This window comes from Chelon labrosus (genome assembly GCF_963514085.1).
Source record: "Chelon labrosus genome assembly, chromosome: 10".
In the NCBI taxonomy this organism is placed as follows: Eukaryota; Metazoa; Chordata; class Actinopteri; order Mugiliformes; family Mugilidae; genus Chelon; species Chelon labrosus.
In genome coordinates, this window is record NC_140360.1 from 14,801,112 (window position 1) to 14,817,591 (window position 16,480).

General features: G+C 37.4%; 1 protein-coding gene across 1 annotated transcript; it reads left to right on the top strand.

Annotated features, from left to right (window-relative positions):
- Positions 1 to 8,895: 8,895 nt before the first annotated feature.
- On the top strand, positions 8,896 to 14,907 carry LOC311493798 (deoxynucleoside triphosphate triphosphohydrolase SAMHD1-like; the record flags this gene model as incomplete). The annotated part of the gene is made up of 14 exons (XM_084552582.1): positions 8,896 to 8,934; positions 9,088 to 9,302; positions 9,458 to 9,573; positions 10,114 to 10,160; positions 10,215 to 10,235; positions 10,648 to 10,803; positions 10,891 to 10,991; positions 11,155 to 11,281; positions 11,376 to 11,467; positions 11,623 to 11,708; positions 13,757 to 13,948; positions 14,249 to 14,331; positions 14,431 to 14,508; positions 14,651 to 14,907. 14 exons carry the CDS (start codon positions 8,896 to 8,898, stop codon positions 14,759 to 14,761), a joined length of 1,464 nt encoding a protein of 487 aa, XP_084408708.1. The 3' UTR covers positions 14,762 to 14,907.
- Between the last annotated feature and the right edge of the window lie 1,573 nt (positions 14,908 to 16,480).

Here is a 16,480-nt window from a genome sequence, read left to right on the forward strand (position 1 = left end):
ATGCTACATAGAGGAAGTAAAGTGTTTTTAATTCACGTTATCCAGTATATTTATATGACACCGTATTGCACTGTGCACAATTTGCTCGTTTGCACCAACACTCACACAGTGTGAATTTGCAGATGGATCACATTGCTTGTTACCGTGACTCCACCAATGCAGCTGGATGTTGATAGGGTGATGTGTGCAGTAGATGTATGCAATTCTAAATCAAATTTTCATACTGTGAGAAAATAATTCTTTTAATTGTGTTAAACTATTTCATACTTTCCCTTTTGGGGGTAAAAATAAAATAAATGATGTGACTGATTGCTTTCCAGTTGCTTATTTTCTGAAATGCAGCCGGAGAATGATTACTATATATGCCATGTGTTAAAAGTGCAAAGGTACATATTACAAGGAACAGATGTTGTAAAAACACATTTTCAGACAAATATGCCGTCTGTTCCAGATGTTACTTCTCTGAGCAGGAGCCAATAACAAGAACTCAAGGAACATTGCTTATGGAAGACAAAGCCCTATCCATTTAATCAACTTTCCACTTCTTGTGTCTCTGTAAACACGGAGCCTGCGGACTGTTTTTATGAACAGTTCATGCACTTAAATAAAATGCACTTGCAAAAGAAAAACACTCAGCACAAGTGGTAAGATAAGGCTTTAGTGAAATAAAAGGCCAAGTTTACTTTTTATCATTTACATGAAAAACAATTAACAAACTGAAACTACAGATGTGAAAGAAGTAAGCAATGGGCCACTGACAATGATACATGTTCTCTTTCTCTTTTTGTTTCCTTAACCCAGTCCTTGTGTTTTGCAGGACTTTCCTTTCATCTGTGTAATGGAGCGAGTCAATCATTGCTGTCAGGCAAAAACCTCCTTTAGTTCTCAAAGAAGTACTCCAGGTTTGAGGACTTTCTTGGATCATAAAATGTCTTCAGTAACATTTTCTGTTTCATGAATAGTTGTCCGTCCCAACATAAGCCAAGGTGAAACAAAGCAAAACTCACCAGCAGGTCTTGTTTAGATATGAAGAGGCCTGGTATGGCTGCTATAAACATAGAGCTTACGGTATACCACCCACTTGCATGGTTTTGACGCTTTAAGTATTCCTGCAGTTGTATGGAATCTACAGTTTGCGTAACTGATGACCGAAAAGCACTTTAGCCGGTGCTAGCTGAAGCCCAGTGCGGAGATCTGATGGTGACTTTTCAAAACAGTCCTTATCTTCCGTCTGTAAAACAGGGACCATTCTGTTACATAACAACCACCATTTAACTGTGTTTAGCTAATATTTACATGGGTGTGAAAATCTGTAAAATCTTCATTTCTTCTTTATGAGTCACTTCTTTGCCAGTGAGCTAAGGATCATAATCCTGTTTAAAGGCCCACTTCAGGTTCAACTTTAGTTCTTTATGAATGGCAAATGCTTTTTCCTTTGCACGCCTCATATGTGAGTCAAATCTGTGCAGCCTCTTCCTGATTGTTGCAGGCTCAAAGTGCAAGGAGTCAAAGTGCAAGCAAGAGTTACCTACATATGATATAAATATAATATATAAATATATAAACAAATTAAACTGAATTTTATATTTTAAGAAACCAACTTTCCAACCAACTCTCATCTACTTTGAGGGCCTGTTAACAGTTTCACCAAAGGGACGTTTTCCATTGAAACTCCAGTGATTTCATTTAAATTGCTCCTTTAGGCTAAAAGCAAATAATCTCAATCCTTCTTCTCGTCCCATTCCCTTGCCCAGTAAGCCTGGAAATGGGATCCTTAACTGAGGAGGTCAAGACACTAAACAAAGACTGGGCTTCGATAGAGGAGGATAACCATGGAGCAGCTTAAAGTTGTTTATGGGCCTCTTGTCAGTCACATTGATAATTTCCCTAAGCATCATGGACTTAATGTCCAAGGAATTTAAATATATTCAAATATCTGCAATAAATCCTAATGCAAACCAAGTGGACGGCGTCATTTAAGCCTTAAGGCCAAGAGGCTTTTCTTTCCACTCCCTCACGTGTGGCTTGAGTGAACACAAGCACTGAGACTTTACTGGTTTATAGTCTGCTTACTAGGCCTCAGGCAGTTAGGGAACAGTAGCATTACAGTGGAGAAATACTTAATTACCCGCAGGCTGTGGCCAAATAGTCCATGTAGTAGTTTTGTTAGAGCATTCAAATGCAATATTTGAAGGAATTATGGTGTGCACAACTCGGGGCAAAGAACCCAGGCGCTGGACTCAAGTGTCCTGGCTCAAGGACAGGACTTTAATGAAAACAAAGCTTGAGCAGAGTTCCAAATAGACACAAAAAAAGATCAGGAAGAGCTGGCTGGTGAAGAAGTCTGGAGCGTGGGCTGCACCTGGAGCAAACAAAGAAAAGCAGGTTAATCGGATTGTGTATGAAGGAAATAGGCTAATCAACAATAGCTGGTTCTCATGTTACTACCATGGAGGTAAACTGAAGAACTGGCAATGAGTGGGAGAGTGGAAAGTCTTTAAGTAGTGTTCAGCTTGACTGGACGATGAGAAGCAGGTGAGACGACATCTCAGCTCCAGCATAACGATCAGCAGCAAAAAAAGACAAAACTAAACCAATAGAGGGTGACACAAATATTTGCAGGAGAATGTATGCATTTAAAAAGAACAACACAGCATAAGATTGTTATTACATGATTATATGAGTTTTATATGAGTGCTGTTTTGTAGTTGTATGTGTGCTGTATGTAAAGTACATCTGTAAAGTACATAAACGTAAACTCCCCACTTAAAGCTGGTTGCCTTTGTTTTATCTTTGTTTTTGAAATTCATGAAAGTAGTTAAAACATATGAAAACAAATAGGACTGTTTATCTTCACATTACTAAAGCACTTCAACCTTTTTGGTGCTTTCAATGAGTAATATTCAAAAGAAATTAACTTTAAAGCGGCAGTGTCCGAAAATAAGATCATTTTATCTTCTAACAGACACTTCAAATACCTCTTGATACACAACCAAATATCATCCTAAATGCAGAACTTATCAACCAGGTCCAGTACAAAAAGAAGGCAAAAGTCAGTGCTCAATTGAATACATGGTCAAGTTTTATTAAATCAGTTACACAAAACTGAACCCAAATAAATGAGCAATGTCGCCATCTTGTGGCCGTTTTATGTAGGTGGTCAACAGTTTGAGGAGCAGTGGGTAGAAAAGTGAGCAGATATTAAAGTATGCACATATTATGGAGTGGTTTAACAATGGGTATAAGGAACTTCTGAACTGTGTTAATGCTGCAGACATATTTTGTACTATTAATTGATGCTCAAACTGACTATTCAGATGGTATGTTAAGATGATATGAGGTATAATAATAACAATAATAATAATAATAACAATAACAATAATAATAATAATAACAACAATAATAATAATAATAATAATTAATCTCTTATTGATCCAACATGGAGAAATTCTTTACATGAGATGAGATGTGAAGAACTAGTGAGAAATATTAATATTACTGTCCAGTGTTTTTCCCAAATCATTTTGTGGCTGGACAAACAGATACAGAAGGTAGACTCTGTGCTGGGGCCAGAGCTGGAGTCCCTGACATCATTTTCAGATGCAAGGACCTTGAACAAAATCCAGACCATTATGAACAATGTAAACCACCCTCTACATGACACCATAGTCAGGCTGAGAAGCTCCTTCAGTGACAGGATGCTGTCTCTGTCCTGCTCCACTGACAGGTAGAGGAGATTGTTTGTTCCTCAGGACATACGACTCAACGCCTCCCTGTGAGGAAACAACTGGACTGTAGTCATTGCTGTTGCTTATTACACAGCATATAGGTTATATCATGTTATATTTATAGAAAAGTCAAGTCAGCACTGTCAGAAGGGGGAACTACACGTTAGGGGACATACACAAGTTATAAACAACTGTAAATCTATCCTAAAAAATAATGAGCAAGAACTAGAGAGGTCACTCAGTCAAGACCTATGATAACCTACTGTATGTGGCACATAGGCAGCAGAAAGAAAGTTTTTAAAACGTCATAAAAAAAAAAAGATAGGGATAGATAATAAAATATGTACTTGAATTTGCTATTCAAATATATATCAGAACCATGGTGAGTATACCTTTATTGTCCTTGCACGCAGTACAACAAGAGAAGATACATATATGTGAATATCATCTGGCTTGATCCTTTGCATGTTTCCATAGTAAACTCTCTTAATTGTGAATTCAACATAACGATCAAAATGCAATGTTTCCACAATGTGTGTTACATAATAACATAAGTGTACTTAGAAATAACTAACTTCTAACTAAAATGTTATAAACTTTCAGTAAGTTCTGGCAGATGACACTTCACCTGGGTTAAATGGGTATAGGGTGAGTGTCACTCCTATAACCTAGCTATAACGTCTATAAAACTATATAAAGAAACATGTGTTTCTTTTATATAGCTTTACAGATGACTCATCATAATCTAGCACGTATCTGAATGTGCCTCACCCTGCATTTTCTAGAGACATAAAACAAGCGAACAATGTTTAAGAGCTTGTTGACATTCCTAAATGGCTTCCTTTCGTTTTATGCTGGGACTCTTTGGGTCTCATACAGTTTTGTTGAGCTCATAGGACTTGATGTTACAATCCCTAAGAATAAGCACTTGGCTGGTGTTGAAAGGGCGATGAGTCCGTACCTGTAGCTTACCTGTGACTACATCCCGGTATGAAACACAGAGGCTCTGGGTAGCTTGGTGTCTTTTATGAGGGAGTGGTAATCGCTTCATTGCGTCATCAGGTGGGTACTCTCCATCATCTGTGTTTCGCTGACACCTCAGGATTGGCTCAACAGCAACACCTGGCGTCCCAGGTATGCCCCTCACGCTAAAATGGGGACGAAAGGAGAGAGAGAAGTGGGAAGAGGATTGGTCGGTGGTTCCCGATCCATCCCCTGACACCAAACAGGCATCTATTCCCCTGCTCCCCTCTCACTCTCACTCCATAGGTAGAGAGGACAGGAAAGGAGGGGGAAGAGGGAGAGATGATCCAAAATGGGGTGCTTCTCCTCTACTTCTCCTCGTGTTTGACATCTTGCAGCCCAAATGGAGTCCTTTCTCTTCATCCAAAGCCACTTGCTGCCTCGCTCCGCAGCCTCTGATAGTAACTTCACGGCTTATCGGAGGGCATGGTCACGAACCCCCATACTCTTTAAGAGTCTTGTTGTTGATGTGGCTACAGATCCTCTACATCCAACCTCTACTGGGAGCACCTGTGTACGCCAGCCACGCAGCTTCGCTTCGGCTGCTAACTCTGTGTACTTCAGGCTTTTACGTCCGTAGGCCTCATCGACTGCAGAGTTCCACAATGTACAGGAGCTTCTATTTCTTCATGCATAACATAATGCTTCATAGTCCAGTTAATTTTTGGGCAAGTTTTGTTCACATACATGTCGCTGCAGAGGAAGCAGCAGAAGAATTGAAAACAGACTACTGTTTTTTCTACTTTGGCAAGTTTAGAAATGAAGAAGACATGTACTATTAATCTTATGTATGAAGTACGTGAAATGTTTTTAGAATGAGGGCAGTGACCAATCTGACAGGTGTGGTCAAGGTACAAAAGGCTGGTATTAAAACTCCAGGTAGTTCTCTGTGTTTTCTGTCCTGATCACCTGTATTAAACTGTGGGATAGAATATTATTCATCAGACTATCCTGAAATATCTTCTCAGCACTTGTCAGATCTACATGAGTGAGAGGCAGATTTAACATCTGACAGCTTCAAAACATCTATAAAACAAACTCAATAGAGCTGCCACCAAATTTTGGATTGGGGACTGAAGGAAACGTTGACATCCCTGCAAAAAAAACAAAAACAAGAAGGACTTGAAGATTTATCCAGAGGTGAGTTTTCTGGTTTGGTATTTGTAATTAATGATTAAATAATGACATTTTCAGCTAATATAAAGCCTACTTCTCTTAGTAAAAATACAAAGGCATTTCTATTAACTGAGTGCACGAAAGAAAAAATAACTAATAATAAAAATAAAAACCTTGCCAGCAGTCTTGAAGATGCCAGTCTTACTGATCTGGGTTCAATGGGCATAAGATGAGTGTCACTCCTATAACCAGGGGCGTAGCACCAAATTCTGGGGCCTGTACACTCTTAATGTCAGTGGGCCCCTATGCCAGTGAGCGAAAAAAAAAATGGAGGCATTTATTTATAAATAAACATGCATAAATCGGGTTTTAAGCTAAAATCAGATCAGATTATATTGATGACTGGTTCTTTCATTCACCACCTGAATTGATGCATTTGGCCGACTCGTGCTCAAACACCTATAAACATTAGGCTACATGTGGTTTGTGTACTAACGTTTTGATCCATGACACATTTTGATTTAAAAACATTTATTCTTGAACAGGAGCCAACAACTGTACACAGAGAATCAAATCAAATAAACTATCTCATTTTTCAATAAAATTTTTCTTGCTTGCAGAAAAAGAAATAAAGCCTTGCTAAAGCCTTCACGAGATGTAAGAATGTAATTTACTGACTCTGGACTACAACAACGTTAATGTTAATTGGATGCAGTTACACAACAAGTAAACTCGATTCACCTTTCGGAAAGAACGCAGTTAATAATTGCTTCCCCTCATTCTGCCCTATTTCTTTTTCTTTACCCCGATTTGTGTTTTTTGGGCGGCATGATGACAGTTAGCCTCCAGGTCATTCAATCTGCACTCACTGACGTACTTGTCGCCGGCCGCTGTCTATGGGTGGACTAACCATTTTGTGTCTCCAAGAGGGGGCCCCCAGAATAATGTGTTGGGAGGGCTGTGACACAAAGTTCATTCTCTCAGTTGATGTTATTAATATATTTGAAATACATTATGACACCAATTAATTGGAGGGCCCAATTCATTCAAATAAATAAATAAATAAATCAGGATGTTCATGGGCCCTCTCCCTACTCGGGCCCTGGGTAGTCAGGTCCCTTTTTCCCCCCACTACCACGCCCATGCCTATAACCTAGCTACAACATCTATAAAACTATATAAAGAAACATGTGTTTCGTTATCTAGTTTTATAGAAGACACATCATCATCTAACACTTATCTAAATGGGCCTCACCCTGCATTTTCTAGAGACATAAAACAAACAAGCAATCTTGAAGAGCTTGTAGACATTCCTAAATGCCTTCCTTTGGTTTTATGCTTGGACTCTTTGGGTCTCATACAAGAAGATATATGTCTTAAATACCTTTCATATTTTTATATGCGTATGATTCTCCAAACTTTCAGCTGTACAACCATCTAGTAATTTGTTCATTTCATCCTAATCAATATTACAAGTACATGATGACCAGCGTCATATCCCCTAGATTTGTGACATAATGCTTCATACTCCAGTTCATTTGTGGGAGAGTTTTGTTCACATACATGTCGCTGCAGAGGAAGCAGCAGAAGATTTATCCAGATGTGAGTTTTCTGGTTTGGTATTTGTAATTAATGATTAAATTATGACATTTTCAGCTAATATAAAGCCTACTTGTCTTAGTAAGAATACAAATACATTTCTATTAACTGAGTACTCTTAAGAAAAAAGTAACTAATACTAATAAAAAAAAACAATCTTGCTAGCAGTCTCCAGAATGCCAGTCTTAGTGATCTGGGTTCAATGGGTATAGGCTGAGGGTCATTCCTTTAACCTAGCTACAACATCTATAAAACTATATAAAGAAACGTGTTTCGTTATATAGTTTTATAGATGACGCATCATAATCTAGCACGTATCTAAATGTGCCTCACTCTGCATTTTCTAGAGACATAAAACAAACATGCAATCTTGAAGAGCTTGTAGACATTCCTAAATGCCTTCCTTTGGTTTTATGCTTGGACTCTTTGGGTCTCATACAAGAAGATATTATGTCCTAAATGTCTTTCATATTTTATATGTGTATGATTCTCCAAACTTTCAGCTGTACAACCATCTAGTAAATTGTTCATTTCATCTTAATCAATATTATATGCCCATGATAACCAGCAGCATATCCCCTAGATTTGTTAAATAATGCTTCATACTCCAGTTCATTTGTGGGAGAGTTTTGTTTACAAACATGTCGTTGCAGAGGAAGCAGCAGAAGAACTGAAAACAGTCTACTGTGTTTTCTACTTTGGTTAGAAAGAGGAAGACATGTACTATTAATCTTATGTATGAAGTACGTGAAATGTTTTTAGAATGAGGGCAGTGACCAATCTGACAGGTGTGGTCAAGGTATAAAAGACTGGTATTAAAACCCCAGGTAGTTGTCTGTGCTTTCTGTCCTGATCAGCTGTATTAAACTGTGGGATAGAATATTATTAATCAGACTATCCTGAAATATCTTCAGCACTTGTCAGATCTACATGAGTGAGAGTCAGATTTGACATCTGACAGCTTTGTGGACATCCCTGCAAACAGAAGAAGGACTTGAAGATTTATCCAGAGGTGAGTTTTCTGGTTTGGTATTTGTAATTAATGATTAAATAATGACATTTTCAGCTAATATAAAGCCTACTTGTCTTAGTAAGAACACAAATACACAGCTTACTGTTTTCAATTTTGTCAGGCTTTGAAATGAGGAAGACATGTATTATTAATCTTATGTATGGAGTGTGTCAAATGTTTTCAGAATTTAAAAACACTTGAAAATAAAAAAAATAAAAAAAAATAAAAATAATACAAATTCTTGCAAGCAATTTTCAAGATGCCAATGTTGGGTATAGAGTGAGTGTCACTTCCAAAACACAGCTACAACATCTATAAAACTATATAAAGAAACAAATGTGTAACAACAAATGTGTAACAACAACAACCTGAATGTCTTACTTCTCTCTTGTGTTCCTTCTTTGTTTAGGGATCATAATGGCAGCAGGAGAAGGTGGCAATGAACCACCATACAAGGTAATATGAGGTTATCATCAGTGAATGAAACACAAAATTAAAATTGGGCATGTTTATTTTCTGTTGTTGCGTCCGTTCTCAGACTACAACAAATGTGATGTTGAGACTGGGAAAAATAATGACTCAGACAGTACAGTACAGTATTAGTGACAGCTGTGTGAGAACTGCACTGTGTGTCTTATTTTATTATTTCATTTTCATTACCAGGTGTTTAATGATCCCATCCATGGCCATGTGGAGTTACACCCTCTTCTTGTCAAAATCATTGACACACCTCAGTTCCAGAGACTAAGAAACATCAAGCAGCTTGGTGGGGGCTATTTTGTTTACCCTGGAGCATCCCACAACCGCTTTGAACACTCCATCGGGTACGTCCTCATGGAGTCACACCAGCACACTGTCTAAATTAAGGGAGAGACTGGTGTGTGACAAAGCAATAAAGGACAATAAAACTGAAGTAAACAGACTGTTCAAGTTAGTAGAGGTATAATCATGTTTATAATGTGTGTGTTTGGTGACACAGGGTGGCATACTTAGCAGGAGAGCTTGCAATAGCTCTGCAGTCAAGGCAGCCAGAACTCAAGATAGATGATAGAGACATCCTTTGTGTCCAGATTGCAGGTCTTTGTCATGACCTGGGTAAGTGATACACACCTCTCTACTTCTACATGAATTTGATTTTAAAGGGTTATTGTTGGGTGTGATTAAATGTGAAACATATAGTGAAGCTATTCACAGATTGTCAAACAACATGATTTTATAACCAATGATGAAACAGATGATAACAAATAAAGTCTAATGTGTAATGTTTGTTTCTCATTTTAATGAAGGAAGGAAAGAAATGTTTCCTCAGATCTTGTCGTTTCAGTGTTACATTTACAATGATAGAGTATTATATTTCACAGTTCATTGAGATTTCGGATGCTTATTAATCACAATGTCTTCAAGTCATTCTAAAAAGGTGTAGTCTTTTTGTTTTTTCTCAAAATATAGTTGAAACCGTTGCTACATTTGAATGGAAACTATTTAATCCCACTTTCTTTTTCTTTAGATTTCTGAGCATGGCATATCCATGTGACTTCTGTTGTTTTTGTTACACTGACATAAACAATGATTCGGAAAATGATTAATTTATTAAGGTATTCATTTACTCATTTATTAATTTTTCTCCATATCTAGGACATGGGCCCTTTTCTCACCTCTTTGATGGGATGTTCATTCCTGAAGCATTGGAGATGGAGAAGAAAAGAAAGAGGAAGGAGGAAGAAAAGACGGAGAAGAAAAAACAAAAGAAATGGAAGGTTACTATTTCTGTTGTATTTGATGTTTGACTTAATAGCACAGAACAAAACTGCATCAGAGTATCTGTGTCTGATTGTATGTGTGTGTTTTTGATGAAATCTTGAAGGTTATCCTGACATTGTTAATTATTACTCTAATGAAAAAATATCAATTCAACACAAAACCTTTCTCAATTTAGAATTTAAACATGAAAACCAATTATAGTCAAAATGAACAGAACAAATTTTAAAGAGAAATGAGGCTGTAGAAGAAGAAGTTTCTACATGTTGCACATCAGCTAACATCATGTGCCTAACTCTTGATGTATTTGTACAATAGCAGAGGTCGAGAGGTTAGAGATCTTCTACTTGAGCAGTGAGCCACTGTATTTTTATTTTTATACCTGACCATTAAATTTCTCATACCTTGTAGCATGAGGATGCTTCTATAAAAATGTTTGATCACCTGGTGAAATCTAATGGTCTGAAGAAAGTGATGGAGAGTAATGGATTGAAACTTCCAACTGACAAAGTCTTCATCAAGGAGATGATTAATGGACCACTCAGCGCTGATGCAGCGGAGGGCGAGGTACTGTTACTACTAATACTATGAAATCAATCAATATCATCTTTACTGTCAGTATCTAACGCCACTATTCTGCTGTTGCCTCCACAGTGGCAATATAAAGGTCGTGAAGAGAACAAATCCTTCCTCTATGAAATTGTGTCAAACAAGAGAAACGGCATTGATGTGGACAAGTTTGACTACTTTGCCAGGTGGAGATGCTTTAAAACAATTCACTTTGTGGTGTATAGTGAGGAGCTACTGTGTATTGCTTCCCATAAATAATTACAATACTGTCCTGACTGATTTTAATTACTGCTGCATTCTAACATCATACATACAGTATATTTCTACTCATGTATCTTCTCACCTCAGGGACTGCCACCACCTGGGCATCCAGAACAACTTTGACCATTGGCGCTTCATAAAGTTAGCCAGGGTGTGTGAGGTGAAAATCGGAAACAAGAAGAAAACCGTGAAGCAAATCTGCTCCAGAGACAAGGTGTCTACACCTGATTTTTTATCTTCTTTAAAACAATTAATTAACCTGATTATCTGATTATATATGACTAAACTATACTCATTACTCTCAACAGGAGGTGGACAATCTGTACAACATGTTCCATACAAGGAACTACCTCCACAGAAGAGCCTACCAGCACAGAGTAAAAGTGAATATAGAGATTATGTGAGTACCTATCCCTCCCATGCTGGTACTCTATAGCTATTATCATGGTCTTCTGACCTGCTGTAGCTTATTTAATTTGCTTCATGATTCTCTCTATTCTATCGGATGCAGCAAAATGTTCCAGAAAGTTATTATTTGTTGGGTCTGTTTATCAGGATCAAAGATGCTTTCTTAAAAGCAGATAAGAAGTACAAACTTTCTGAAGCCAAAAATAACATGGAGGCCTACAGCAAGCTGACAGGTGAGTGGAAGCCAACTCTTGCATGTTTAAAGTATACTACATGATTTAAAAACATCCTTTGTCTTCAGTGTTATATCCCATACTGTGTTTGCTTTGTTCACGTAGATACATACATACTAATAGAAATGTGTTTATTTCCCAATGTTCTGAATTATTTTAAGCATTATCAGTGCTGGATGACTCAGTTATTAATCACACAGAGATCCACTACTGAAGTGCTGAATTTGACGTCAGAGCCTATAACATCTAAATGTCTTGATGAGCACCAGAACAGCTATCAGACATTTCAACATGAACCTATCTCCTGAGCTTTGAATATTTCTTATTGTTTCTATGTTTCACACTGTCTGTTACCACTTTTAACAAGTTTGGCTGGGTTTGTTGGAGCATAAAATTCACGTAAACTCCTTAAATCCAATAAAGAGCAGGACAAAGTCTCAAACATCAGGGGCGATCAGAGGAACAGACTTTTAGGGGGCTCACAATAATAATGACAATAAAATGCATCAGTTGTTATAGATCAGTTCATAACAACCATCACTGGCTTATGCTATGGCATGACCAAAGCAACCTTTTGATTTTGGCGTCTCTCATAATATTGGGCTGCAGCTGGTCACAGACAAAAGAGGGCAAGACAAGAGTAACTTTGACCTTCTCTAGCCGCTTGTGGTTTGTGAGATATAAACATGTAGTTGTTGTAGCACCCCCTACAGCCCATACAACAGGTATGATTGTACACAAGCATATTATAATGACAGTTGCTACGTTTCATAAGGATTGGGTGAATACCTAAAAAGTTCTAGGCCTTAAAAGCATATTCTGCGTGTCATATGTAGTGCCCCCTGTAGACGTAATTTCATGAAACTTGATGGGCGTCTACATGATATTTTGTGTATGCCAAATTTCATTTTGTCTTTGAGATATTGAAATGTCAAAAAATATATTGCAGTTTTTGAGATATTGAAATGTTGCCTTTGTAGCGCCCCCTAGAGACCAAGGGTCACAAAAGTTGGGGTCTTTGTACAAAATCATATTATTATCAATGATATGAAGTTTGATTAAGTTTGGGTACATACTTCACAAAATATTAGCTTTGGAGAATTCTTCTGAAGTTCTTTTGAAGAATTTTCATTATCTTTGTCCATAAATGATATATGCCAAGTTTGGTGAGAATTGGATGAGCGGGCTAGGAGGAGCTGATGTTGCTTTAAGGTGCATTTTTTTCAAAATGTCCATTAGAACCAGGGCTATGTAAGGAATCAGAGGGAGAAAGAATTTTGTTTCTAGGGCACACAGTTCTCGAGATATGAGCCAAAACGTAAAATGGCTTATTATAGCGCCACCTAGCTGTAGACATGTTTATTGACACCTTGGCAAAGTGACATGCCAGGACTTCTACCAAGTTACCAGTTTAGATGCCTTTCGTCCTTGCAGTTTGTCCTGGGCAGACATCTTTAGCTAGGCAAAAAGAAGAAAAATCACAACAAAATCAATAGGGATCCTGCAACTTCATTTGCATGGACCCCTAATAATGAAGGACATCTATTGGCTGCTTGACTGCAGCCTTCAGATTAAAAGCTAATAAAGTTTACATTAGAAAATAATTTCTGGTGAACTAGCATCCATCAGCTAACGTTTCTGACACGATTTAAAGAACTAATATGTAAATATGATCATGTGAATGCACCGTATGTCATGACACCAAGAAAACGGCATTCAACTTGTTTAAGTTTGAAGTTGGCAAGATTATTATTATTATTATTGTTGTTGTTGTTATTATTATTGCTACTTCTAGTCTATTTTTTTTTCTTAATAATCATTTAGTAGTGCAAAGACTATATTTAGGGGTGCTTAAGGCCTACACAGTCACCAATGATAAGTGCTATACTGTAAATAGCCTTGATTGGAAAAAACAATGTTTGGCGGAGAGTGTTGAAAATGGTAAATGAGGAGTAGGAGCAACTACTGTTTCAAATGCTTCCATTGTAAATTAGATTGTGAAAAGTGATTCAGTTTGAACTCCCGCTTCATTTCTGTTTGCTCTGCAGATCACTTGTTCGAAGAAATACTCTACTCTGAGTCAGAAGATCTGGTGGATGCAAAAGATCCGGAGGAGGCAAAAGATCTGAAGAAGGCAAAAAAGATTCTTCAGAGGATCGTCTCTCGAAAACTGTACAAGTTTGTGGATGAAGCCATGGTGTGTAGAGAGGTGTTCATGTTCATTTTGACACACTATTTGAGTTTGTGTATGATGTTGGTAAAACATTTTAAAATTGTAGGGTCTAATGTACAACTGTCTCACTGGTAAAATGCAGTTATTTGTATGAGAACACAAGTGTTTTCTAATAATTTTCACAGATATCTCTGTACCCAGTGAAGGGATATTGTCCTGTCAGACAATATTTTCCTCAGCAGGTTAGAGAGGATCCATCTGTATGATTTCGCGGCTAGAAATAAATCCTGTATTAGTGTGAAAAGAGACAAAACAGACTAAAACAGGTTCTTTGACAGCTTAATGTGAATGCCCTCTTGCTCGTGAGTAACTCACTGTGTCTGCTCCCTCTCACTTCGCACCCTTCCTAAACTCAAGAACAAGGACAACCCAGGAAGCAAAATACAACGGGTAAGAAAACACAATTAAGGAGATTTAAAAACAAATAATGATAAAAATGTAAAGATAAATATAAATATAAAGTCACATGGTCTCTCTCCTGTCTGTCAGGATACTATCAAGAGATGGAAAAAGGACCTGACTAAGGCCCTTGTGGCTAAAATTCCACATGACGACTTTGAAGTTGTTGTGAGTGTTTCATAAAATCACTTCACTACACTTTTCTTCAAATCTTTGGTTTTGTTGATTGCAACATGTTTTCTTTCCTCCACTGGGTGATATTCATTCGTGAATATAAACACAAGTTTCTCTCTCACACATCTTCTTTTAGGTCGCCACTTTTGACTATGGGATGAAAGACAAGGACCCTCTTAAAGATACATATTTCTACAAAAAGGAGGACCCTACCAGAGCATACCCAATCAACAGATACCAAGTCTGAACTACAGCAATGACAATGAAAATTTAATCTTAGTGTTATTATTCTGTTAGTTTGTATTTCTTTGGCTACATCTGCATTTGCAAACTTATGTTGCTGTTGTTCTTGTCAGGTGTCCAGCTTTCTGCCAGCGCGCTTTTCTGAGAACATCATTCGGGTTTACTGGAAGGGGAGGAAGACGGACAAGGAGGACGAGGAGGAGGAGGAGGACGAGGAGGACAAGAACGACCCAAATCTGGAAACTGCCAAAGCAGTGTTCAGTGGCTGGTGCATGAGAAACGGATTTGAAGTACTGAGGTAAGATTTAGATCTAGGATGTGAACTACGTATGTTCTATTGAATAATGGTGACAAGCTTCACTCTGTTACAATCAATGTGATGGGAGGAGGAGCAGTTAAATATGTAAACCTTTCAGAAACTTGGGATCAGACTGTAAGTCCTATTAGTCTCTGATTTCTCTGGATTCTGGGCTGACGGTGAGATAAAAAGTCTATACACCATTGTTAAATCAACAGGTTTTCAAGCGATGATCAGAACGTTTGTACCTTAAGATAAAAACAAAAGCCTAGAGGAAAATACCTGCACATCTGAACTAATACATAGTTGAACCACCTGCACACGTGGCGGCATCTGTGCACAGTCCTCTTTAAAACATGACAAATCAAGAAACATGAAACATTTTACGTGTTAATATAGGGTTAAATTATTTTTTCATTGCTTGGTAACTATTTTTGGAAAATGAGTTTCAAAGACAAGTACAAGGCTTTTCATAACAGTCTCTTTCAGCAGGTAGTTGCATCTTCTAGTAGTTGTTTTTTATTTTTAATTTTTAATTTGTGTGTTTGTTTTGTGTTTCTTTTGAATCACATCTCTCATTATACACTGCTCTTTTTAATTTAAAAGGATCTTGGACCATGAACCTGAAGATGAACCTGAAGATGAAGAGGAAGAGGAAGAGGAAGAGGAAGATGAAGATCTTCTTGAACTGAAAAACCAAACAAACACTCAGTGAACGTGATGAAAAATGTTAATGAGGACAGAAAACCTTAATCTACAAAAATTCTAATGTACTTGGCACTATTTTCAATCAAGAATCAATTTAAAGTCTGAAAGAAATTAGAAAAGTATATAAACACATGAATTATTGCTTATTCAGACCTGTACTCAGGTTTTATAGACCCAATATATCTTTATTTTAGTGGGATCATCATTCTTTCTTGTTTAGACTCCCTCCCATTTGCAGCTTCTTATGACACATATACAATACATAACCTAATCACTATTTTATAGCGTGTGTGTAATTTTGTTGTTGACCATCAGACGTTGCTTCTTAAAATGTCATGTGTGTTATATTCAGGTATCAGTCACAGACTTGTTTCTATATTCTCAGGAACTGTGGGGCTTTTAAAAGAGTTGAATCAAATGTGTGACAGAGTCGTTTAACGTGAATATTTAGTTTGTGTTTGGGGTCTAATTAGTGGTTTTTGGTTTTAATGGTAATTACAATATTTAATGGGTAATTTTATGAAATATTCTGATTTTAGATGGGGTTTGACTAAATTAAACATCACGGGAAGCTAAATGAAATAATATATGTGATTGAGGCATAGTTTGTGTATTGTTGTGTTTGGATCACTGTGTGCATATTCACTGTAACTCTATAGCATAATGTTTGTCTTATTGGGAAACCTAAAAGCTTAATAGAGCCTTTGAATTGTACTC